The 24,510-nt window shown below is 44.6% G+C and overlaps 1 protein-coding gene across 1 annotated transcript in view; it reads right to left on the bottom strand.

The window, feature by feature from the left end:
- The window catches only part of Inpp5b (inositol polyphosphate-5-phosphatase B), a 61,052-nt gene that overhangs the window by 1,028 nt on the left and 35,514 nt on the right, over positions 1-24,510 (bottom strand). The window contains 16 exon segments of the mRNA XM_051188735.1: positions 777-888; positions 2,112-2,239; positions 2,587-2,671; positions 4,547-4,660; positions 6,571-6,806; positions 8,363-8,525; positions 9,117-9,227; positions 13,218-13,353; positions 14,843-14,952; positions 15,783-15,894; positions 17,362-17,549; positions 18,115-18,231; positions 18,589-18,703; positions 20,199-20,300; positions 21,807-21,974; positions 24,381-24,483. Coding sequence (XP_051044692.1) covers positions 777-888; positions 2,112-2,239; positions 2,587-2,671; positions 4,547-4,660; positions 6,571-6,806; positions 8,363-8,525; positions 9,117-9,227; positions 13,218-13,353; positions 14,843-14,952; positions 15,783-15,894; positions 17,362-17,549; positions 18,115-18,231; positions 18,589-18,703; positions 20,199-20,300; positions 21,807-21,974; positions 24,381-24,483 — 2,100 coding nt within the window.

The raw sequence follows: 24,510 nt of genomic DNA, 5'->3' as shown, positions 1-24,510 counted from the left end.
GTATTCATACCACTCCTCAGTTCCAGGCCATCCTGAGCTATACAGTGGGACTCTGCCTCAAAAAGTAAATAGGAACTGGGGAAGATGGCTCAGTTGAGTATAGTGCCTGCCATGCAAACAGGAGAGGACCTGAGTGCAACCTCTAGCAGCCACCTTTTAAAAGCCAGGCACACTGGCATACACGCCTGGTGATATGGAAGTGAAGAGAGGTGCATCCTGGGGACTTGCCAGTCAGCTAGTCCAGCCAAAACAGGGAACTCCAGGCCCTCGTACATTAGACAAGGGTTCTATCACCAAGTCATACTTCCAGCTGCAAACTATTGCATGTAAACTTTGTCCAGAATAGAGCATGGTGGCACATCTGCAACACTCACGTGACCAAGACAAAAGGATTCTGAGTTCAAGGCCAGTATGAGCTACATGGTGAGCTTGAGGCCAGCTTTGACAACAGACATATCTTGACCCTGTCTTTTAAAAAGTAAAAGAAGCCTCTGGAGGCAAAGAGGCAGACAGATCTCTTGTGATTTCAAGGCCAGTCTGGTCTGCAAAGCAAGTTCCAGGACAGCCAGGGCTGCTACATAGACCCTGTCTCAAACAAGCAAAGAGTTTTTAAAAAAAAAAGAAAAGAAAAGAAAAGAAAGAAAAGCAAACACTTTCCTCAGAGCTTGGGGGAAAAAAGGAAGGAAAGATAAGGAAAAAGGAGAAAATACATTTAATTCCACTTCCTTCCTCTGTTTTTCTATAGAGATGCTTGCCTTAGACACTTGGCTACTTACCTAGAATATTTTCATCCAAATGATTCTTTGCTGAATTTTTCAGCAATTCTTGCAAAAACGCCATTAAGTAGTTGAAGACATTTTTGTGGAATGTGGGGAGAGTAGAAATGACCTGAAAGAGGGAGAAGTGAGGTTTGCAGCTTCATTCACTCAATTACTTGACAAGTTGCCTGCTTACATTCCAGGAACTGAGAACATGACTTAGAAATGTGAGAAAGAATACACAGAGCTAATCGCTCACCACTTGGCATAAGTATTAAACACACACAAAGATCAAATGCTGCATGAATTTAGTGGTCAGATGTCTAATTATGAGAACTTCCATGTTCTCAGACAACTTAAGGGAATAAGACATTTTAGTTGGGTCTTGAATATAAGATAAAACTAGACTTAAAGCAGTGAGGATTAGGGTAATGGTGGCAGAGAAGCCAAGAGAAAGCAAGATGATAAGCAGGGAGAACAGGAGACATCAATGTTGGCAAGAATACACTGGCTGCACAGGCGCTAAGCCTGGAAGGGTTATCCAGGCCGGAATCCAGTGAATAGCATACATATCTGCACAGCAGAATCAACTAGGGAGCTGGGGAAAAGTGGGTTCTAGAAGATACCCACATTCAATGATATGAGTAAAGGTTTTGGAACCCTTACTACTAGCAACTATTGTACATTATTGTATCAATTATCGAGTTGGGTGTGCTAATGCACACTTGTGATCCCATTTGGGAAGCTGAGGCAGAAGGATAGTGAATTTGAGGTCAATCTGGGCCACACTGAATTCCAGGCCTGACTGGTCATATGGAGAGACCCTGTCTCAAAAAAAAAAAAAAAAAAAAAAAAAAAAAAAAAGGGGGGGGTGGGGAGAGAGGAGAAGGAACATTAAAAACGGTGAACAAAAAGGTAAGTATAACTTTGTCCAAAAAGACAGTACCATAAGTTCACAATCTAATTGTAGCATGCAAGATGAAGACTAGAGAAAGTACATTAACACAGAATCCTGCACCAAGTAAGCAGAGTGACAATGGAAGAGAGCAGAAAAGTGATAATCAATGGGACTGGGCATGTGGGAGGTGAGGAGAGGGAGGAATCAGAAATGACTCAGGTTTTGGGGTTGAGTCACTGGAATTAAGGGTGATGCTATTAAAAGCAAAAGGCACATGGGAGGAAGAGCAGACGAGAGAGAAAGAAAGATGTTAATCTTCCAAGCCACTGCAGGAGAAGGTAAGATACTAATTTTCTGAGCCACCGCACTTGAGGGGCTGTTCTATTTCATTCTGCCTCATTCAATGTGCCTGGGGCTAGCTACTACACATGCTGATGCTCAATGCTTCCCCTCACCTGTTTGCTGGCTGTGTAACTGCCAGAACACTCTAAGCAGTTATGGTAGGCGCTGTAACAGATGACAGGCTCTGGCAGGCTCTCTAGGAAAAGCAGCAAGGCTTCGGCTACGGAATGGTTGTTGGCGCCTTTGGCCCACTGTTAAGGAACAGGTGATGGTGCTGCCTAGGGTAGGAGAAGGTTCAGGGACAAGCATGTGCCAGAAGGGCTGCCTGCCCAGTCAGGCTCTACTCAGTGCTAGGATGCCAGCCCACATCTGGAAGGCACCATGCTGTTTGTCAGATGAGCCAGGCTCTCCTGAGTCCCTGCCACTGCCACACTGACTGCTTGAAGTTGTAATGTCCTCCCCGAGCAGGTTTGAATAAGAGCCTGTTAGCCAAGGGCACAGTATTAGATTCCAGGCTTTGAGATATGCTTCTTTCTCTCTTAAAAGGTCTTATATTCTCACACGCACATACAAACTTCTGAAGGATACAGAGGTTATCAATCATTCCAGTATCCAAACAGTCCCTTATATGCTCAAATTCCATCCTCAGGCCTGGTTGCTGAAACAGATCTTCCTGCAGAAGGGAAGAAAGCCACGAAACAATTATTTTTCTCAGAAAACTGGCAGTGGTTTCCTGGTTCACCCATATCACCAGAGTCCAAAATACAGCTGTGTAGTGAGACCTCTGAATTGCCCCAGTGACTTAGGCTGATGTGACTAATTCATCGTCAGGCCTTGCCAAGCATGGCTTTACCACAGGTCATTAGGCAGGCATTATACAGCTATGGGTAGGCCATGCTACACAAGACAAGATTCAGGGTAAGAGAAAAGTCACATAGAGCATGTGTCCGACAGTATTATGTGAGACACGCCATGTGCAAGACTGAAAAAGTACTGTGATTCTCAAACAAAACAAAACAAAAAAATGGGGGAGAGAAGTAGGGGGGAAGGGGAGAAGCAAAGACTCCTCAGACTTTATGCAAATAAAAATATATAAGTAAAATATCATTCCATTAGTCTCAAGATACTTTGGATTCATTTGTTTCAGAAGGCTACTCAACATAACTATCATTAATAAAAATATTATATATACTACTCACAAGTTACATTTGAAAGATCTACAGAGAAGATAGCCTTTTTATAAAAGTGAATTCTGGGGTCTGGGAGTGTAGCTCAGTGGTAGAGAGCTAAGGTCCAGGGTTTCAACAGTAGCATGGACAAAATAATAATAACAATGACAATAATAATTGTAAAACATATACATATACATATTCAATTTTTAAAAACAAAGCCCACTATTGTGTGCTAATCGGCTTGGGAATAAGTTATTCACATTCCAGGTCATGTTTCCTCCAAACGTTATTGTGAGAGTTAAATGAAGCAATGGGACAAACAGAACACAACTTGGTATATACTGCGACACCAGTGTGAGTGGGGAAACTTGAGAAAAAGGCAGACATGTTGGGGTTCCAGTCCCAGCATGTAAGAGACTGACGCAAGAGGGACTTCAATCCTAGTCTTGGGCTAGTGAGTTTGCCATCAGCCTGGGCTATCTCAGAAAACAAACAAAAACAGCTGGGAATGCAGCTACGTTGTTAGAGTGCTTGGCTAACATGCACGAAGCCTGAGTGTAGTCCCCAGTACTAGAAGTGTAGGACAAGGGAGTTGGGATGAGAGAATAATGAGGGGGAGAGTAAGAGAGAGGGGAAGAAGAGAGGGAGAATGGTAAGGGGACAGGGAGGGAGAGAGGAAAGAGAATATGAATATATTTTGCTTCAATATTAAAATGTCTATGAACATGGCTTTGAGATCAGAGGCAAGAGCCTTTGCCTTTACCAGTCTCTGTGCAGCCTGTGTGGGTGCCTGTGTGAAGTCCTGTGCCTGGGTGCCTATCACTGTCAGCCTGACTAGTGACCTGTGTGCTGCTGAATAAAATACATCTTTCATAGTCTGTGATTCCCTGAATTCTCCTCAACCCTCAGCCTCCTGTGGCCCTCCTCCATTCCTGGCTTTGGAAACTGAACCTCACAAACCTATAACCAAGTCAGTCATTTGACTGACTAACCCCAGGAAGCTTGCCTGAATCTATCCAGAAATCAGCCTTCCAGACTCAGGGCAAGGGGGGTTACATCTGTCCTCTGCCTGAAATGTCAACAAGGTAGCCCCTCTCATTCTCAGAAGCAGGTGGATTCCTGAAAAGGACATTCAAATGACCTCCCAGGAGGCATCTAGAAGTCCTCCTCTAGGGAGACTAAGAGGCCTGGGGAAGAAGCACACAGCTAAATCTGCTTTGCTTCCCATTGGGGAATCAGGGTCAAGTACCAAACATGCACTCACCCGCTGGGGGCAGAACAATTCCCCACAGATTCCTTGGGACAAAACTTTCCATACAAGAGTTCTCAAGGCAGCCTGGCTGCAGGCCCATCTGACTGCCTTAACCCCAACCTACCTGCTGGATAGCATTTCTATACAGGTAATCGACCATCATCCAGAGTTCTTTGGGGATTTCCATGGGGTTCTCCAGCTGGCTCCTGTCATCTGCTGTCTGCACTGGCATCAAAGTCTCCAAAGAAAGAAAAATCATGACAAGTCATGACAAGGTGGAACCTCAGGACAATGCATGATAAGGGACAGCAAACAGAAAGGGAAGCTCTTCAATGAGGCCAAAAAAGAAACCAGGTGCTACACCTGGGTGACAAAAAGTGATTTGTTTTTCTTTTCCTTTTTTTTTTTTTTTTTTTTTTTTTTTTTTTTTTTTTTGGGGGGGTTCAAGACAGGGTTTCTCTGTGTAGCTCTGGCTGTCCTGGAACTCACTTTGTAGACCAGGCTGGCCTTGAACTCACAGAGATCTGCCTGCCTCTGCCTCCAAGTGCTGAGATTACAGGCGTGTGCCACCACTGCCCAGCTTACAAAATGTTATTTCTAAGGATGGGGATGAAACGGGAAAAATTAGTAAAAGTCTAAAACCTCCAAAGCCCATATAGGAAAAAGGAAACTTTCAAGCCCCTCTGAGCTCCCAAAAGGCAGCCAACAGATAAGGCTACACAAAGAACTGGGTACGTGACCTGAGACCAGATAACACACCCCAGCTGCGTCACCATTTCTCTGTCCTGAAGAAAACCAGATAGCTATCAACTCGTGGTTACAAAACTTCCTGGCCCAGGAGCTAATTAACAAACTTATTTACCTACAATATCCTGCTTAATTGTATCTTGCCTAAACATACAGTTACTGTTTTATCCTATGTACCCTGCTTTGTAATCTCCAGACTTTCAGTCTTTTAAACTTTCCCTTTAAAACCCCTCCTCAGCTGTAAGCCATATTCTGCCTGCTCCCTGCTCTCGAGCAGGCAGAATCCAGGCTGCAGCTTGCCCATAAAAGAAACCTTTGTGCTTATATTTGGTGAGTCGCCTCCCTGGTGGTGGATTTTTGGGGGTCCCGTGAACTGGGCATAACAGGCAGAGTTATGGCAAACAGATTCAATGAATGGAGTAGTATATGCCCTAACTTCATAGAAAAAAGTTCTTTCAACATCCCACTGTTAAAACCAGTGAGGAAAATCAAGAGTCGTTGGACAGTGTTGGCATATGCCTTTAGTCCCAGCACTTAGGAGGCAGAGGCAGGGGGATCTCTGTGAGTTCAGGACCAGCCTGGTCTACAAGAGCTAATTCCAGGACAGGCTCCAAAGCTACACAGGGAAACCCTGTCTAAAAATACAAAAAAAAAAAAAAAAAAAAAAAAAAACCAGACCAAAAAAAAACCCCAACGAGAGTCTGTCACTCCTGATATGAGGACACTGAGCTGGCCATTTATGAACCAAGTGGGCCCTCATCAAACAATTTATCAGGGATCTTTATCATATACTTCAGCCACTCAAACTATGGACACTACTGTTCTTTGTAAAGTGTCAGCCTATGGTGTTTTGTTGCTGTAGCTTGCTGCCCTAACATATGCACGAGTATGAGGTCAAGCCTGGAAAGTGTGGCTGTCTTCTGTACCTGTCCACAGCAGGGGGTGGAGTCTCCCTATGGAATCTGGGCTGGCTTCGCAACTTGCTCCAACCCACACAGCAAGGCACAAGTGGTAATCTGTAGGCTTTGTCAGCCATACCATGTAAGGCCTTAGCTTTTCTCATGTTCCTGTCTCTACCTGCAGAAACCTGAGCTCACTTCCTGAAAGCCGAGGGCCCATGTGCGGAGGCCAGAGGGCAATCAATATTGAGGCAGGCAAGAGAGGCTACCTTCACCAGGGTGGCCAACACAATTGCTGCCTGATTACATTAGCACAGATGAGCCTCAGCTGGACCGGTAGAAAAAAGCAAGAGTCATGACAGACAGCTCACTATCATTTTGACTGGGGGAGATGGCTTGTTACACCAACAAAAAAACTTAACATCCAAGGAGGTAGATATAGAATTACAGTGTTTGACTCAAGCTGCCCACTACTGGATGTTTCCTCAGGTCTGTTACTTACCAGCTTGCTAACAGTTTCCAGCGGCAGGTCTAAGATTGGTTCCCTCATGTAGCACAATGTATGAATGGGAGACCCAAAACAGCTGGGCAGGTAGTTCCCAGACACAGACAAAAAGTAATCCTTTCCCCGGTCCAAGTGCAAAACCAGAATGTCTTCAATTTTGTCTTTGCCCGAGTTGAGTTTTGTGGCAGTAGACTTATTTACAAAGAGCTCCAATTCTATCTCAACGTGAGAATCTGCAGGAAAAGTTTAAAAGTAACATCAGCTAGGGAGCAGTCAACTGAAAGAGGAAAAGCCGGGAGGAAGACAGACAGCAGGGCAGAAAGGCTTAAGAAAGGAAGCAGAAGGGCTGGAGAGATGGCTCAGAGGGTAAGAGCACTGTCTGCTCTTTCAGAGGTCCTGAGTTCAGTTCCCAGTAACCACATGGTGGCTCACAGCTGTCTGTAATGAGAACTGGTGCCCTCTTCTGGTGTGCAGATATATATGGAAGCAAAATGTTATATACATAATAAATAAAACCTTAAAAAAAAAAAAAAAAAAAAAAAAGGAAGGAAGGAAGGAAGGAAGGAAGCAGAAGGATCAACTAACAAGGACCTCTGTGCTTGGCACTGGGGAAGCACAAAACATGCACAGTCCATCCTGGAAATGTGAAGGTAACACTTGAAAACTGGAGACAAATGCTAAGAAACTCAAGCACTAAGTAGCAGAGCTTAAACCAGGAGAATGAATCCAGTAAGAAGGCATGGATCAAAGGACCAGCACTGGACCAGGTAAGATGAAAACACCTGCCCCTTCACAGGTCCAGGGAAGTAATCACCTGGGAACTAGCCAGAAAACACTTTTAATCCTCCAGTTGCAGGATGGGGATGTAACATGGGGGAGTAGGGGGTTGTTACCATTTCTACATTACTAACCCATTATCTCTCTCTCCAAGAGTGGACAGTGTTAAGTCTCAAACCCTGGGACAAATGGCTGACATGCTTATTTAACACATCCAGCTTCCCTCAGTTCCTATCCTTTACAGGGTATGGCTGGTATACCCCACCCTCTACTTTGAACTCTCCAGCCCAGCGGCTAGGTTGCCCTTCTCCCAGAGGCCCTTCCCTATATAACCAAGACATTTTGGTTATCCGACTCTTTTGTGCCTTTGACCTCCTGGCTGCTGCACCTGGCTCCCCTCTCTCCCCTTTGCCTTCCCCTCCCCTTCTCCCCATATGGCACAGCTCAGGCTGGTCATGTCCACTCTGTGCTTTCCCAGATGTCTCTATGTCTAACTATGCTCTCCCTTTGATTTATAATAAACTTTCTCCTCTACCATACCCAGCAGGTATGTCCTTTTCTTTCCTTTTTATTTATTTATTTTTTTAAATTTTCATGCAGACACCGGGGCACTGATCACAATAAGACAGGCAGTAGAGATGGCCCCTGAAGTAGCAGCAGCGCTCATAATCTCACAATTCTGCAAGATTATAGAGCACACAAGTGACTAAAATGTTCCTGAAACTGAACACATGTCCATCCTCAGCACTTTACATTTTATATATGGTTGAGTTCAGCTATAGGGATTTGGGGGAAAATCCAGCAGAGGCAAGTAGATGTCTGTGAGGCTATCCTGGCCTTCATAGGGAGTTCCAGGACAGCCAGGGATACATAATGGGGAGACTCTATCTCAAAAAACACACAAGACAAAGCAAAACAAGAAAAGTTTCTGGCCAAGAATAAAGCTCATGTAGAAAAATGAAAAGGATAGGCAGGGCATTCAGAAAGCAGAGCCTGGGAAGAGACGAGTTACCTGGCAGGAGGAAGCCTCTGCTGGGTTTGGCGGTCAGCCACTGCTTACAGTAAGAGTCTTCATCAGGCTTGTTGATGAATTCAAACTGGCAGGGTACCTGGCTATTATGAATTGTGAAGGACTCGGTCTGCAACTGCATGTACTTCACATTCTCAAAACAGAACTGGGAACAGACAAGGGGCTAGTCAGAACCAGGGTTCTCTTTTCAAGCCTCGAACCCACCCTGACTGGGAAAAATATTTGTCTTGGGAAGAAAATGAAGGACCATCTCTCCAAAATGTATTTAGCTGAGAGGGCCCAGTTGCCACTAGAGACCAGTGACCTATGCAAGCCAAAGTCCAAGTAGTTTTTATAAATAACTTTCCTGAAGCAAACAGAGCTTTCATCTTCCACATCCAAAACCATTTCCAAAACACCATACTCAAGTAGGCCCCTGAACCCAAAGGCCAAGCTCACTCTGCCAACGGCCTGGACATCTGTGGCATAAAGTGTCTTCCCTCAAACTCCATTTGTTTTTTGAAACGGTCTCACTATGTACCCCTGGCTGGCCTGGAATTCCTGGAACTTGCTATAGACCTGGCTAGCCAGAATTCAGAGATCCACCTGCCTCTGCCTCCCAAGTTCCGAGAATAAAGGTCATGCCACCACAACACAATGCCTAGTGCCCATCACCTCAACATGGGTTCTGGGGCTTGAACTTAGGTCCTACCAACTGAGTCAGCGCCCCACCTCTGATGCTACTATTCTTTCCTACCTCCCGCTTGGAGAGTGACACAGAAGGAATGTTGGCATTTTCCATCTTATCCATGGAGCGGACAATTTCCTCCAGTGTCTTCCGGTAGAGTTCTTCATTCACAACCCTCACCTGGGAGGGAAACATCAGAGACTGAGTGAGTGTGGAGCCTTCTGCCCATTCTTCTTTCTTGGTGTTGAGGATTTTGGGGCATCAGGAAACAGCAGCTGCCTGCATTTCAGGAAGTGACAGCTAAGTAGATTTAGTTTGTTAACAAATAACCCAATTAATAACAGACTCAGGAGGATCCCCAAGCTACTGCAAGGCTACTTCCTGATCAGCAGGATACTGGAATGTCCTAGCTACTCCTCCTGTTGGGTCTCAAGCCTTGACCAAAAGTTGCTTTCTATCTGTGTTCTGCTTGCTGCCACCCAAAGGCCATCAGTGGGATATTTTATTCTATGATTTTGATACAAAGATGTATTTCTCAGCTTTTTTAACCCAAACTCATTGGCAAGAAAGACTATATCAGGCTCTACCTTCTGTATTTTAATTATAAACTCTTTTTTCACTTTTCAACAATAAAATGTTAATTGCAACATTACTTAGTACTCCCCCAAAAAACATTACTTAGTGTCCCCCCCTTCAGAGAGTATCTTACTATGTAGAAAAGGGTGGCATCCAACTCACTGCTTAAAGGTGAGAGCCACCACACCCATCCTTAGGCTCTTCTCCAATTTCAGATCTGACCTGCATCTACTCTACTAACCCTGCAAGAACAGGTAATACAAAGCAACACAGAAACTACCGGTGATGAAATGCGAATAAAGAATGAGTACTGGGATGTTTGGCTTCACTAGGAATCAGGCAGTACAACCTAAAACAATGGTCTCTCTCTCCCCTCATTATAGTGACTAAAAATATTTTTTAAGAATTGGTTGGGCTGGAGAGATGGCTTAGCGGTTAAAAGCACTGACTGCTCTTCCAGAGGACCCAGGTTTAATTCCAAGCACCCACGTGGCAGCTCACAACTATCTGCCACTCCTGTTCCAGGGGATCTGACACCCTCACACAGACAAAAAAAAAAAAAAAAAAAAAAAATGCACATTAACTAAAAATAAATTTAAAAAAATAATTGGCAGAGTTACGGAAAAATAAGCTCATATGCAGTTTGAAGTTGGTGGGAGTATAAAATGGTAAGAACTGAGGCAGGAGAGATAGAAGGCTCAGTGGTTCAGAGCTCAGGCTGCTCTTAGAGAGGACCCGGTCTTCCTCACTCATATGGTGGCTCACAACCACCTATAATTCTAATTCCAGGAGGCTCATACTCTCTCCCTGTCTCTGGGAGCACCAAGCACACAGGCGCTACATATGCATGTATGCAGGCAAAACATTCATACACATAAAAAATAAATAAATCTTTCCCAGTATGGTAGCCTGTACTTTTAATTACAATTTCTGGGTTTGACGCCAGCCTGGTCTACATAGTGAGCCCTTGTCACAAAAACAAACAGATACATAAATAAATAAAAAAATAAGTAAATAAATAAATAAATAAGCAAGTCTCTCTCTCTTGTTGGTTTTTAATGGTAAGAGCCGTTGGGAACAGACACTAATAAATTGGTAGACACTGACTGTAAGGTCTTAGGCAGTCCATATATGTAGAAATGAGTTCAAGCTGAACTACAGAGGATTGCTGGTAGGTAGATAAAAGCATTCCTCAGGAACTTGTGAAACCAGTTCCCACCTACCAAACATACTCATTTCCCTTACCTCTGGCAGAAGGGACCTATGGCTATCTGTGGCGCCTATCAGCACATCAAAACCCAATCTGGCCATCAGGCTCCCTCAGTGTCACAGTACCGGTCACAGACTTCTAAGTCCACAGTAGTCTGCTGGTCTTTCCCTCTCCCAGCTACTCATCCTTCTTATGTAACCCACTATACTATCCCCCCATCCGTCCGTCTGTCTGTCTCCCCCCACCCAATGTCACCAGCTCTTCCTAACCTCTTGCTCTTGCTGTACTCTATCCTCTATTCCTTCTGATCTCACTATCTCCACTATTATCTCCCACTTCCTAGTGCAGGCCATGCTGTCTTCTTTCTGCTCTGAACTATGCCAGATACATCTGGATATTTTCTCTCTCTTATTCACATTAAAATAACTGAGAAGGCCTATAGGTAGTTTCTTTACTGTGTCCCTTCACATACATTTATTGCACTCCCATCTCATAAACTAATAAATTAAAAATATATGGCACACGTTTATACACACAAATACACAGACATGAGAGAGAGAGAGAGAGAGAGAGAGGGAAAGAGACAGAGAGAGCAAGAGAGAGAGAGTCACAAACTGGTCTCAAACTCCTAGGCTCAAGCAGTCCTGTCACAGCTCTCTGAATAACTACATGGACCACCACGCTGCTATAATATAATCCTTCTTGAACTACTAATGTCACCCCTAAGAATTTCAGTTTAAGCCAGGTGATGGTGGCGCATGCCTTCGATCCCAGTTCTCAGGAGGCAAAGGCAGGTGGATCTGTGAGTTTGAGGCCAGCCTAGTCTTAAAGGACAGCCAGATTCAGGGTTACATGAAGAAGCCCTGTCTCAAAAAACAGAGAGAAAGAGAATTTCAGTCTACAGAAATACTCACACAGACATAAAACAAAATACACATGAAGGATAATCACTATAGCATCACATGTAATGCAAATATTTTGCAAATAAATAATCAATACATTATGATTCATCCCTACTACAGGAAAGTTTTCAGCCTTTAAAACTAAGGATCAGACCTATAAGATGGCTCAACAGATAGATACAAGGGCTTACCTCCAAGCCTGAGGACCTGAGTTTGATCCCTGGAATCCACATGATGGACTTCCATAGGCCCCTGACCTTCCCATGAGTACTGCAGTACGCACGCACAGGCACGCACACGCTCTCACACACATACTAAATATGTAAATGTAAAAAGCCAAAATAATGAGGAAGAAACTGTACCATTACTGTCATGAACAATACCCTAAAGCATATTATCTCTTGGAGTGGGAACAAGGGAAGAACAGAGTCTCGACAGTCCCCTATGTAGCCAAGGATGACCCTGAACCCCTGATCTTCCTATCTCCACCTTCTGTGTGCTGGGTTACAAATATGTGTTACCACATTTGTTTGTGTAGTTCTGGGAACTCAATACAGAACCTCATGCAAACTAGACAAGTTCTATACAAGCTGACCTCCATTCCCCAGCCCTAAAACATTTTCAGTGAAGGAAAAGATGCTCTCAAGAGTGTATATAATGTGAACTCTTTCTAAGGTCTGTGTGTTGTATGCAGAATACTGACATACTCAGCTACAAATGCACAGACAAAAGTCCAACAAGCAAAAGGGAACATCCATGTATGTGGAAGTATTCAGATGTATATGAAAGAAAGTAGTAATTAACTGTATCCTTAAATCTTATACTTTTTTTAAAAAATGTATTTATTTTTATTTTATGTATATGTTTGTGGGCTGGCTAGTTTTATGTCAACTTGACACAAGCTAATGTCATCTTAGAGGAGGGAACTTCAGTAAAGAAAATGCCTCCATAAGATGGAGTTGTAGGCAAGCCTGTAGGACATTTTCTTAACTAGTGATTGATAGGGAGGGCCCAGCCCCTTGGTGGTAAGGACACCTCTGGGCTGGTGGTCCTGGGTTCTATAAGAAAGCAGGCTGAGCAAGGCATGGAAACAAGCCAGCAAGCAGCACCCTTTCATGGCCTCTGAACATAAGCCAAATAAAGCCTTCCCTTTCAAGTTGCTTTAGTCATGGTGTTTCATCACAGCAATAGTAACCCTAACTAAGATAGTATTTCACCTGCATGTATGTCTGTGCATCACATGCACGCAATGCTTGCAAAGGCAACTGGATCCCCTAGCACTGGACCCACCTGAGTAGCCCAACATGAGTGCTAGGAACCAACCTTGGTTCCTGTGCAAGACCTGCAAAGACTTTTAATATCCGACTTTTAATATTCTTTCCAGGAAAACAAATTTTAAAAAGAGCTTCCTCACACTCAAGGTTAAGAGGAAATCAGAAAGACAACACGTAGCCCAGGTATAAAAATGAGCTGCCCACCTACCCCGATGTCAAACACCGAGCTGACAGGCTTGTGGTCACTGGTCTTCAAGGCCATGTGGCTCTGGTAACTCAGCTGAGAGATGTTCTTTCCTTTCCAGAGGACACGGTCACACCAGGCAGGAGCACGACACTTCTCACTGAAATACAAGGTCCACACTGGTAGGCTCACAGAAGCAGCAGAAGCCACTGCTTACTGTGAGCCATGGCTCAGGCAGGAGCAACAAGGCAGAGCCTCTATGTCCATGCAGCCAGGGGATGTAAGATGGAGAATGATCAGGCCCATGGAGGAACAAGGTGTCCTTGTGGGTGTCATCCCCAGCAACTGTGAAAGCCCCAACAGAAAACTGTTCCGACTGAGTCCCTACCTGTATTATTGTGTGGGGATGGAGAGAGTGAAAACGCGACAGGAGAATAAACACTTTATACTCCTCAGAAGACGTGGTTAAGGGAACAGGCTGTGGATTTCTGCTGTCTGAGTTTGAATTCTGCTTCTACCACTTGCATGTTTGGGAGGCTCTTGGACTCTATACCTCAGTCCCAGTCCCATGACTTTTCTACACCTCGGTGCTCAATCTCATGACTCTTCTATACCTCACTCAGTTCCCAGTCTCATAATAAACTACATCTATCCCAACATGTTCTCTTTTTTTTTAAACATTTTTTAATGTGCTTTTATGTTTGGCCATATGTTTGGGTCCCCTAAAACTGGTGTTACATCCAGGTGCGAGCTGCCATGTGGGTGCTGGGAATTGAACCAGGTCCTCTGGAAGAGCAGCTAGTGATCTTAACTGCTCAGCCATCTCCCCAGCCCCTTCAAAAGGTTCTTAACAGGTTAGAATGAGACATACAAATCAAATATATCCAGGAGTGTGTGGCATATAGTAAGCACTATTAAAAAATATTAACTAGTATGTTAAGACCAAGCACAGGTTTAGCCAGAATCATCACATTACCTTAAACACAGCTCAAAGTCAATTGGTGGGCTACAGAGGTGGCTAAGCAGTTAAGACCACTTGCTGCTCTTGTGAAAGACCTGGGTTGGGTTCTCAGCACCCTCATGATGGCTTACAACTGGCTGGAGTTATAACTCCAGTTCCATGGTATCTGGCAATCTCTTCTGGTTTCTGCAGGTGCCAGGTGAGCAAACAGTACGCATACACATATATAGACAAAAACACTCCTACACGTAAAATAAAAATAAATACATCTTTTTAAAAAGAAAAGAAAAGCTGGGTGGTGGTGGCATACACCTTTAATCCTAGCACTCAGGAGGCAGAGGCAGATGAATCTCTGTGTGTTCCAGGCCCGCCCGGTCAACAGAGCTAGTTCTAGGACAGCCAAGGCTACCCAGAGAAACCCTGCCTCAAAAAACAAACAAACAACAACAACAACAAAAGGAAAGTCCATCAGTATCAAGGCCCATGATGGAATGCTGTCTAAGTCAGAAAGAAATAATGGGGAAAGGCAGTGGGCTTAGAGAGCAGATACTGAGAGGAAATGTTTGACCACAGTGGAAAACATGCAGAGTCACAAGGAATTTAACCTCTTCACGTCCACAAGGGCCAGTGCTTCCCAGAACTCCTGGGTTTCTATTTCCTTAACACCCGGAAGTGACCTCTGACCCACCTGGTATCCCAGTCGTCAGAGCCAGTATCGTACTTGTAAGTAGGCTGGAAGGTAAGCTCACCCTCCGTGAAGCCTTCAAAGACGGTTTTGGCAGCCACTTGGATTTTCAGCTATACAAAGAAATGGGAGAGAAAAGCCCTCAGAATAAAAGGTCAAACCTGGGATTAGTGGAGACCATGAAATCAATCCACATCCCAGGCCCTACCTCAAAGGGTAAGTACCCACGAGAAAACTATTCCTATGCCACGAGTCAATAAAGAAATGATCTCATGAAGAGAAACAGCAAAGCTAAGATTCTTCTCCTTCAACTATCTTCAACTATCCTGTACTGAGAGAGAGAAGGAGAATTGAAGGATTCAGACCTAACAATGCCAAGGTTCTCAAGAAGGGGACAAGAGCTCAGGTGAAAAAGAAAGAGGCCTTCAGCATCCTGGACAGTCCTGAGCACCTAAGACGTTAAGTCTCAAGTCTACTGGGGAGAGCAGCAAAGAAAGTCAGCCTGTGAAGGGGCGGCTGCTCAGAAAGACATGCTGTGCCAAATGATGGTGGAAACAGCAGGCCGCAGAACTGACTATCAGAGTGAAGAGAAGAGATGAGAGAGTTTGCTCACACTGGAGAAAACTGGTGGGAAGGAGGAGGCAAGAGCAGCGGACTCATTCTAAAGAGAAGTACTAAATCGCCTAAGATACACCACGTGGTTTCTTCACTGAAGGAAAAACAAACTCCTCATCTCTTTGTAGACGAGAAGGAGTGCGTTCTCACTCTAAGGGACACAAAGTGCTTCCAGGACAGCGCCAAGAGACAGGAATGCACGTGGAATGCAGGCACAAGTGGACATCAGGTCCTCAGGGAAGCCTCCCAAGCTGGGGAAGGAGAAACTGGGCTCTGCTCTCACGGCGGAGGAGCAGCTGTCTGAGGAAGACAAGGTGTCCGACTGTACCTGATCATATGCATACAGGGTTTGAAAGGCCTTCTCTTCGATGAGCGCTTTCACCTTTTCCACATCCAGCTCTTCTATTCTGTAGTTGAGATCCCCCAGCCACAAGATCACACTGTGAGGACAGAGCACAATGGTGACAGGGTTCAGGAGAGGCTTTAACCCTTCCTATCCAGGACACACCAGACAGAAGCCCCAGGGGAGGACAGATACTTAACTATGGCAGAATTTTCCTTCCCACCCACTTACTAACATTTCTAAAGCACTGCTGACTCAATTGTCTTGGCCTGCACTCATCATAAATGGCCTGGAGTTCTTGACTGTTTTATTCAGGTCTGGTTGAAAAGACAGACTCATAAGATCTAGAAGCAATGCCTGTTTGCTGGTGTGATGCCCATACTTTGCATGTGCCTATACTCCCAGCATTCAGGAGGCTGACACAAGAGGATAGCCAGTTAAAAACTAGCTTGGCTATATAGCAGACTGTGACTCAAACAACCAACCAACCAACCAACCAAACAAACAAACAAACAAACAAAAGATGTCTAAAAGCAAGGTAGTTGTTTATTAAAAGATCAAAAAGTATAAATCCTGCCACTTTCCCAGGCACCCCTGTTACACTCTAGCCCACAAACACACTCTTGGCATTTCTTTCAAGGGAAAACTATCTGAAGCAAAGCTCCCATTTAATAGTAAGGCCTGGATTGCCTACCACATCACTGGCTTACTCTGCACTCCTGGGAAGAGCTGTGTCACATGGTTCATTATATATCCCTGCTGCTGCTCCCTGATGATATCAGACATGCCATGAAGTCAAATGCTGTTCTACCTGAAGCCAACCACCATGCCACTAAATAATCTGCCTAACAGTGTGCCCCTTCCCCCAGCAAACACATCCTGAGGCTAAAAGCAAACAAAAGACTATGCCAGCTGCAGCCTCACAAAGGAAGAGACATGCTCTCTATGAGGGACCCTGGAGAAGAACAGCCATCCGGTCAGCTTCCAGAATAACAACAAACCAGAGACAGTTGCAGGACAGGACCCCAGTGGCTTCCTCCTCTTTATAAAGGAAGATCCATTTCAACTGTGACCAAGACTTTGAAATCAAACAAAATAGCAAGTCTTGGGGATAAATGAAATAAAGGGGATGAACAAAAACTGGCACAATATGCTCTGTGCAGTTGCAACTATGGTTTTGACAAGTAGAATCCAGAATGAACGAGCAAGTGCAGGCAAGAAGCACAGGTCCAACTCTCAACTGCACGTAGTCTGGGAGAATAGACCTGGAAACCTAAAACAGTATTCCAAACTGTGTGTGAGAGGCAAGCTCTTTGACTGCTTTGCTCCCAGTGCTCAATCAAGACAGATTTCAAGGCAAATAAACCCTATGCCTTTCCAGGGATGAGTGATGCTTGACAATGGTTCTAGAGGTCTTCCAGATGGTAAATTTCCAAGAGACAAGTAAGAGCTGGCAGATACCCACCCTCCAGCATTCACCCCATACACACACACAGCATGATGGAGAACCCAGGGCCTAGCAGTCACACGAAGGGGACTGAGGAGGGAAAAAACTCAGACTCACTCGTGCTTGCTAATGGTGAGAGGGGGAAGGCTTGGGTCCACCTGAGAGAACTGCATTCGAGAACAAATGTCTTTGTAGTCTTGGTTCCTCCTCTCGTACTCTTCTGTGTGGGCTGCCAAGTGGGAATTTACAACGCAGAAGCTTGTGTTGTGCAGCTGGAACCTGATGGCCACTCCTCCTTTGTTACCCTAGTAAAAGGACCCCCTCCTCAGTCATTTAAACCTTCAGACTTTCACATACTTTGCCTTTGTCTTGTAATGGCCTTATGGGGTTACTATCTATGTCTTACAGATAAGAATACAATCCCCAAGCAAAATGACTAGCCATTTATAGAAAGCTCAGGCCAGGATCTGCCTCTCTCAACCTTCTATTCTTTTCTCTGTATCACTGGTAAGCCAACCACATGTCCAAGGCAGCTCTTGCAGAGGAATCTAAGGGCAGGACTCTAAGAGCCTCAAGAAGAGGACTTTGCAAACCTAGAGGACTCTGTTTTCCTAGGTGTCCAAAACAGTTTTTGTACTGTACTTCACTACAGGCCGATCAACCAGAGGCTCCGGCACTGACTAACTACAAGGATGGAGAAATGCACCAGTTGGATTTCTAAATTACCTACTCAATCCATCCCTGACTATGGGTACAGCTCATCATGCAACAGCAGCATCTCAGGTGGCTTTGTATGATTCCCACATCCTGAGAAGCCGAGTCAAAACAAGGTCAAGGTCCTCCATGTGCAAAACATCACCAAGGACTCACCATCCTCCCCATGATTCCTGTCCCCACCGTCTCAGCTTCCACTTCTGAGATATGTGCTGCGTGTTCCTGTTTGACGTACAACAGCAACATAATTCCAACGAGCCGGATGAGCTTCACCTGGAACACAGAGCCCAATTCTCAAGTGATGGCTGTCGTAGACAGAAGTTAGAAACCAGAATGTCCCGAGGGAAATGTGGTATAGGAGCTGGCTGAAGCACTAATGCACCTCCTCCTCCAGGCCAGGATACAAGGTAGTCTGTGCCACTCACTGCTCACGTTACATGGTACTCCAAACTACTTACAAGTGCCAAGGCCCTGCATCTTTCAGCTCAGACAGGCCCCTCTGGAGAAATGTGACTAGGAATGGCTGACTAGGAATGGCTTCCACTGAAGGGTCACCAAGAAGCTGAACATTTAGCTCCGGCTTTCCTTGCAAGATACAGAAAGTGACACAGTCCCTGGTTCCTCCCTTACCTTCGCGTACTTGGCACCTGGGTGAAGGCTCTCGGACACGGCCTTAAACCACTCTTCCTCCTTTGGGGTGTCATGAAAGAAGAAGGCTTCCTTACTCAGATCGAGCTCCTGGAACCTATGTGGAGAGGCAGCAGTGAATAAGAGAGAAAGGCGCAAAGTGCAGGGTATATACCCCAAGTCTGCTCATTGCTGGGGAACAGCTCGCTAGCTGAACTGCGGGACCGTCCAGAGGAGCTAAAAACAAACAGAACCAGAGAACGGAATGCTATGGGACTTCCCAGGTGCTCCTCCGAACATGAGCTCATTTCCTCTCTACGACCTTGCCACTGAACTGGTTGGAAGCACCTCCTGCCCCCCAATTTTACATCTAGAATCATTAGGTCAACAAGGATAAATAACAAATTAGAGTTCACACTTAGGTATATTTTTTTGGTTTTTGTTTTATTTGGTCTATAGAAACTCCAAGTTCTAGCTCTCTCCAATACATCATTCAGGTTTCTTTAAGTGCCTATCCCACCAACTGTGCCCTGGTCTGTGATGAGAGGACAGTGTGCAGAAATTAATGCTTGAACTCAGGGAGGGGCTCAGTATGAAAACACTTGTCTCACACTTTTTAATGCCCTTCATTCAATCCATTGCATTGCAAAAGCAAAACATGTTTAAAGCCAACACTTGTGTGGCAAAGGCAGGATAGTTGCTACAAGTATGAGGCTAGCCTGGTCCACATAATAAGTTCTAAACCAGCCAGTGCTACATAGTAAAACCCTTTCTCAAAACTAGAAAATAAGGGGCTTGGAAGATGACTCAGTAAAGTGTTTTGCCCTTCAAGCACAAGGACCTGAGTTTGGTCCCCAGAATCCACGTTTTAAAAAAAGTTAAACATGCCAGGCAGTGGTGGCATATGCCTTTAATCCCAGCACTCCGGAGGCAGAGGCAGGTGGATCTCTGTGAGTTTGAGGCCAGCCTGGTTTACAGAGTGAGTTCAGGCCAACCTGGTCTACATAGCAACTTCCAAGCCGGCCAGAGCTATATAGTGAGACTGTCCAAAAACTAAAGACACACAAAATGAAGGCCAAGCATGGTGATCTACATCCAGTGCTGAGTGGCAGATGCAGGCAGACTGGTGGGGCTTGTTGGTCAGCCAGTCTAGTTCTAATGAACCCCAGACTAGAGAGACTGTCTGTCTGTCTGTCACAAGCGCACGTGTGTACACACACACACACACTCAACCTAAGGAATGCCAGATTGTCCTCTGGCTCCCATACTCACACATGCACTCATACCCATGCACACACATACACAAAACTGACTAGCTGATGAGAATTCAGGGAATCTTCCTTTCCAGGCAAAATATTTTTTTGCTTTGTGACCAAAAATGTATTGAATGTCAAGTAATGACACACCAATTTCTAACAGAGGGTTATACTAAATTAATACTGGCATTTAAATGCTAAGCACAGTACTTGGCCAGACCCCTGTTCATCAGGCAGAGCATCAAACAGAGAAGCAGCTGTCCCTGAGCTGACCTCATGTTTCAATTCCTCCACCTGCTCAGCTCAATTCCTGTCCCCATTCCTTCATCGTGAGAACAACAGAAGAGCGGCACTCACCCTACACAGTACACATCTGGGGCCTGGGTGCTGTGGCTCAGCCAGGGTCGGAGGCATTCTTTGGGGGACTGTCCATTCACATTGTATGTACCCACAAAAAACCTGTAACCAAAGAGATTCAATCAGTGATCTGGAGAAGTAAGTCTGGGGTTCAGTCTCTATGAAATGGCATTTTAAGACATATGAAATGGACTGGCAGTAGTGGCACACGCCTTTAATCTCAACACTCAGGAGGCAGAGGCAGGCAGATCTCTGTTAGAAGCCAGCATGGTCTACAGAGCTAATTCTAGGACAGCCAAGGCTACACAGAGAAACTCCATCTTGAAAACCCAAAAAGAAAACCCATAAGAAATGTCCTATCTAACCTAGACCAATAATCACGGCATCAATGGGTGGCCAGCAGTCTGCCTTTGTGATAGCTGCAAACAACATAGGTCTTTTCTGAGCCAAGTATGGTGGACATGCTTGTAATCCCAGCACTTGAGACAGTAAGGAAGGAGGACAGCTGTGAGTTCAAGACCAGCTTGGGCTGCATACTGAGTTTACAGCAACCATGGTTACATGGAAAGACATTATCTCAGATAGATGATAGAAAGATGATAGATGGATGGATGGATAGATAGATAGATAGATAGATAGATAGATAGATAGATAGATAGATAAAGCACACAAGCCAGCCATCTCTGAACATTCCTCCTTCTCTTAAATAGCCATTGTGGAGTCATAAGCCACAAAATGAATTTGCCCTGTGGGTGCTACTAAAAGGTAAAAGATGCTAAGCACTTAGTAATTCTTTTTGGCAAGAGTGGCAGGAGTGGTCGGAGGTTATTTCTTCACCATATGCCTAGAAACAATGTTATTTTACCATATAGTCCCAGTGCAATGATTTTTAAAGCTCCAGCAGAACTCTGAAAGTTTTATTTATTTAATGTTCAGTGAGCCCAGCTAACAGGATTACTGAACGTCAACTAATTTCATTTTCACTGGTTTTCATGAAAGGCTTGGGAGTGAACACGGGAATAGAAAGCCTTGGGTAGGGACTCTGAGACTCAGGGTACTGCTCACTGTTCTGTATTCCTTTGTCCCTGTAAATTTCTCTGCAGCCATCTGCAAGCTGTGCCACTCACTTCAGCCATCAACCACAGAGCCTGCCCAGGGAAGGCACAGCATGTTCAGACACCTGGCCACAAAGAGCAACCAGAGTGGGCACAGTAGCAGTTAGCTATAACCCTGGCATTTATACAGCTGAGGCAGGATGACTTAATCCTTTAATTTCTAGACCAAGCTGGATAATACAGGGGGACATTATGCCCTACACACCCCCAAAAAAGGAATGCAACGATACTTTTTGAAAAGGAAACATATCAAACAGAGTAATCTGCTTCCAAATCCAAGGTATGTGAGGCAGCTGCTTAAACTCCAGAGAGGAGGGTCATTTTGAAAAACCACTGATGCACACCTTAAGTCCCAGCACTCACATATGCAGAGGCAGGGAATCTCCCAGGGTTTGAAGCCAGCCTGGTCTATATGACAAGTTTCAGGCCAGACAGGACTACACAATGACACCCTGTCTCAAGAGAAATAAAACTGGAGAACCTGGGTAGCTACCTGAAGTTCTGGATGTAGGTATAATCTTCTTCCTTCTGCATGAGATGTGATTTCACGATTGTGTCTCGCAGCCCAAACTTCTGCATGGACAAAATGTGAGCCTTGTCTGACACCATGATTGTGGAGGAGCGAATCATGTCAGTAATTTCAGACTTAGATTTATTCTGTCTGGAAAAATAAAAGCATTTTAATCATACCTTGAGTCTGGCATAGAAAAAGAAATATAAAGCTAGATGTTCCCACACATTAGCACCTGTATCACAGAAGACTAAGAGTTCAAGTCAAATTTATTTGCTAATAACAAATGGGACATTAAGTAAACTGATATTCAATTACACATAGATTTTTTTCTAATATACTCATAGCATCTAATATATTCATACCACAAATGAAAGAAGGAAGACTAGGACAAAGCTCCATAGGCAGAGCACTTAACTTGTATGCCAATGCCCTGGGTTCAAACCCCCAGTACTACAAAAGTAGAATTCACTCTTCCTGCTAGAGGGAATGGAGCATGATTGGAATTCAGATGTAACAGCATCCCTTCTGAACCTTTGTGCTTCATAGAACAAGAATGTAAGGTCCTCCTGACCCCTTGGAATAAGCCAAAATAAAAAGGCAATGGAATGCCGGGCATTGGTGGCACATGCCTTTAGTCCCAGCACTTGAGAGGGAGAGGCAGGCAGATCTCTGTGAGTTTGAGGCCAGCCTGATCTACAAAAGCTAGTTCCAGAACATCTTCCAAAGCCACAGAGAAACCCTGTATAAATAAATAAACAGATAGATAGATAGATAGATAGATAGACCTGGGCATGGTGGTGTATACCTTTAATCCCAACACTCAAGAGGCAGAAACAGGAGGATCTTTGTAAATTCAAGGCCAGCCTGGTCTACAAAGGGAGTTACAGGTTATCCAGGGCTACAAAGAGAAACCCTGTCTCAAAAAACAAAAAAATTTTAAGAATATATAACATAGATACCAAAATGGTTTGAGAATGGTAGATTTCTGAATACATCCAAATTTGGGGATTGCCCATTGTTGCTTAAGGTGTAACTACAATACTGACCAAAAAGTATTTTATCTTGATCATATGGTTCTACTTTATCACCAGTAGGAAGCACTAGAAAACACACTATGTATGATATACGTGATGGGAGGGGGTGAAGAAAAACAAGTGTTGTCCAAGTCAGGAAAGTATAAAAAGAACGTGAGGGGGGGAAAAAATCAAACATTTTCAGTTTCCTATACCTTTTGCTTGTTTTTATAAAACAGAGTTTTACTGTGTGGAGGAAGGGCCTGTAATCACTGTGTAGACCAGGCTGGCCTTGAGTAAACAGAGATCCACCTGCCTCTGCCTCCCTAGTGCCAGGTTTAAGCTTTTAAAAATGATCTATTTGCTTGTATGCACACACTGGCCAGAAGAGGGCACTGGATCTCTTCCTCCATTACTTCCTCCATTCAGGCAGGGTGGAACAGCTTTCGCCTGTTCGCTAAACTAGGGTGGAAGCCAGCAAGTCTCCCTGACCCTCCCACTTCCATACCCTTCTTCCTGTCCTGGGACCTGGATAGCAAACATGTCCTCTTAACAACTGGTTGGTTACTCAGGTGTTGGGATCTGGATTTTGGTTCCTACCACTGCGCATAAGTGTTCTAAACTGTCAAAGTATCTCTCCAGAACATTTTCTAAATCTCCACAGGAGAGTTAGAGAGCTTACAGTTCAAGCTTGATACTGGATGGATGGATGGATGGATGGATGGATGGATGGATGGGTGGGTGGGTAGATTGGTAGGTAGATAGATAGATAGATAGATAGATAGATAGATAGATAGGCAGGCACAGGTTCTGGGAATCTGAACTCAGGGTCTTAAATTAGTGAGACAAGCTTTATCTCCTGAGACATCTTCTCTACCCAACCTATGTAGTCTCCCTCCTTCCTTCCTTTCTTTTTTTATGTTTGTTTTTTTTTTGGGGGGGGAGTTGTTTGTTTATTTGTTTTGTTTTTATTGAGATAGGGCTTCTTTGTGTAGCCCTGGCTGTCCTGGAACTCACTTTGTAGACCAGGTTGGCTTCAAACTCAGAGATCTTCTGCCTCCCGAGTGCTGGGATTAAAGGTGTGGCTAATATCACTTGGCATCTCTTTTCTTTTTTTAAGATTTATTTCATTATTTTTAAGTATGTGAGTGTCTCCATACGGATATGTACACATGAGCACAATTCCCAGAAGACAGCATCAGATCCCTGGAGTCATGTGGTTGCTGGGAATCAAGCTCGGGTTCTCCATAAAGTGCTCTTAACTGCTGAGCCATCTCTCCACCCACTTATGTAATTTCTTCTCACCTGAGTCTCCTTAGCTCTAAAACAGTAGAGTACGAAACTCTGACATAAACAACAGTCCCTGTAAGAGGACACAGCCTGGCACACACAGTAAGAGAGGGAGCTGTGTCACGCACATTGGGAACATTTCTCAGGCTTCAGCCACTTGGAACAATTTATGTTATACATAGTGGGGGTGATTTTCTGATGAATACAATCTCACACATGAGAGATACAAACAAATAGAGGGCTGTGTTACCTTGTGAGGGAGTTGTCTGCTTTATCCTGACATCTGGCCCCAGAGCTTTGGTCCATAAGAAGGCCTCTCCCATTTGGCCTTGAGCTGTCCAAGTTAGAGCCACCTACGGAGGAGAAGGAATTAAAGTATA

Source organism: Phodopus roborovskii, unplaced genomic scaffold (assembly GCF_943737965.1).
Source record: "Phodopus roborovskii unplaced genomic scaffold, PHOROB, whole genome shotgun sequence".
NCBI lineage: Eukaryota > Metazoa > Chordata > Mammalia > Rodentia > Cricetidae > Phodopus > Phodopus roborovskii.
The sequence above is the reverse complement of the archived record's forward strand: the minus strand, read 5'-3'. Positions and strand labels throughout refer to the sequence as shown.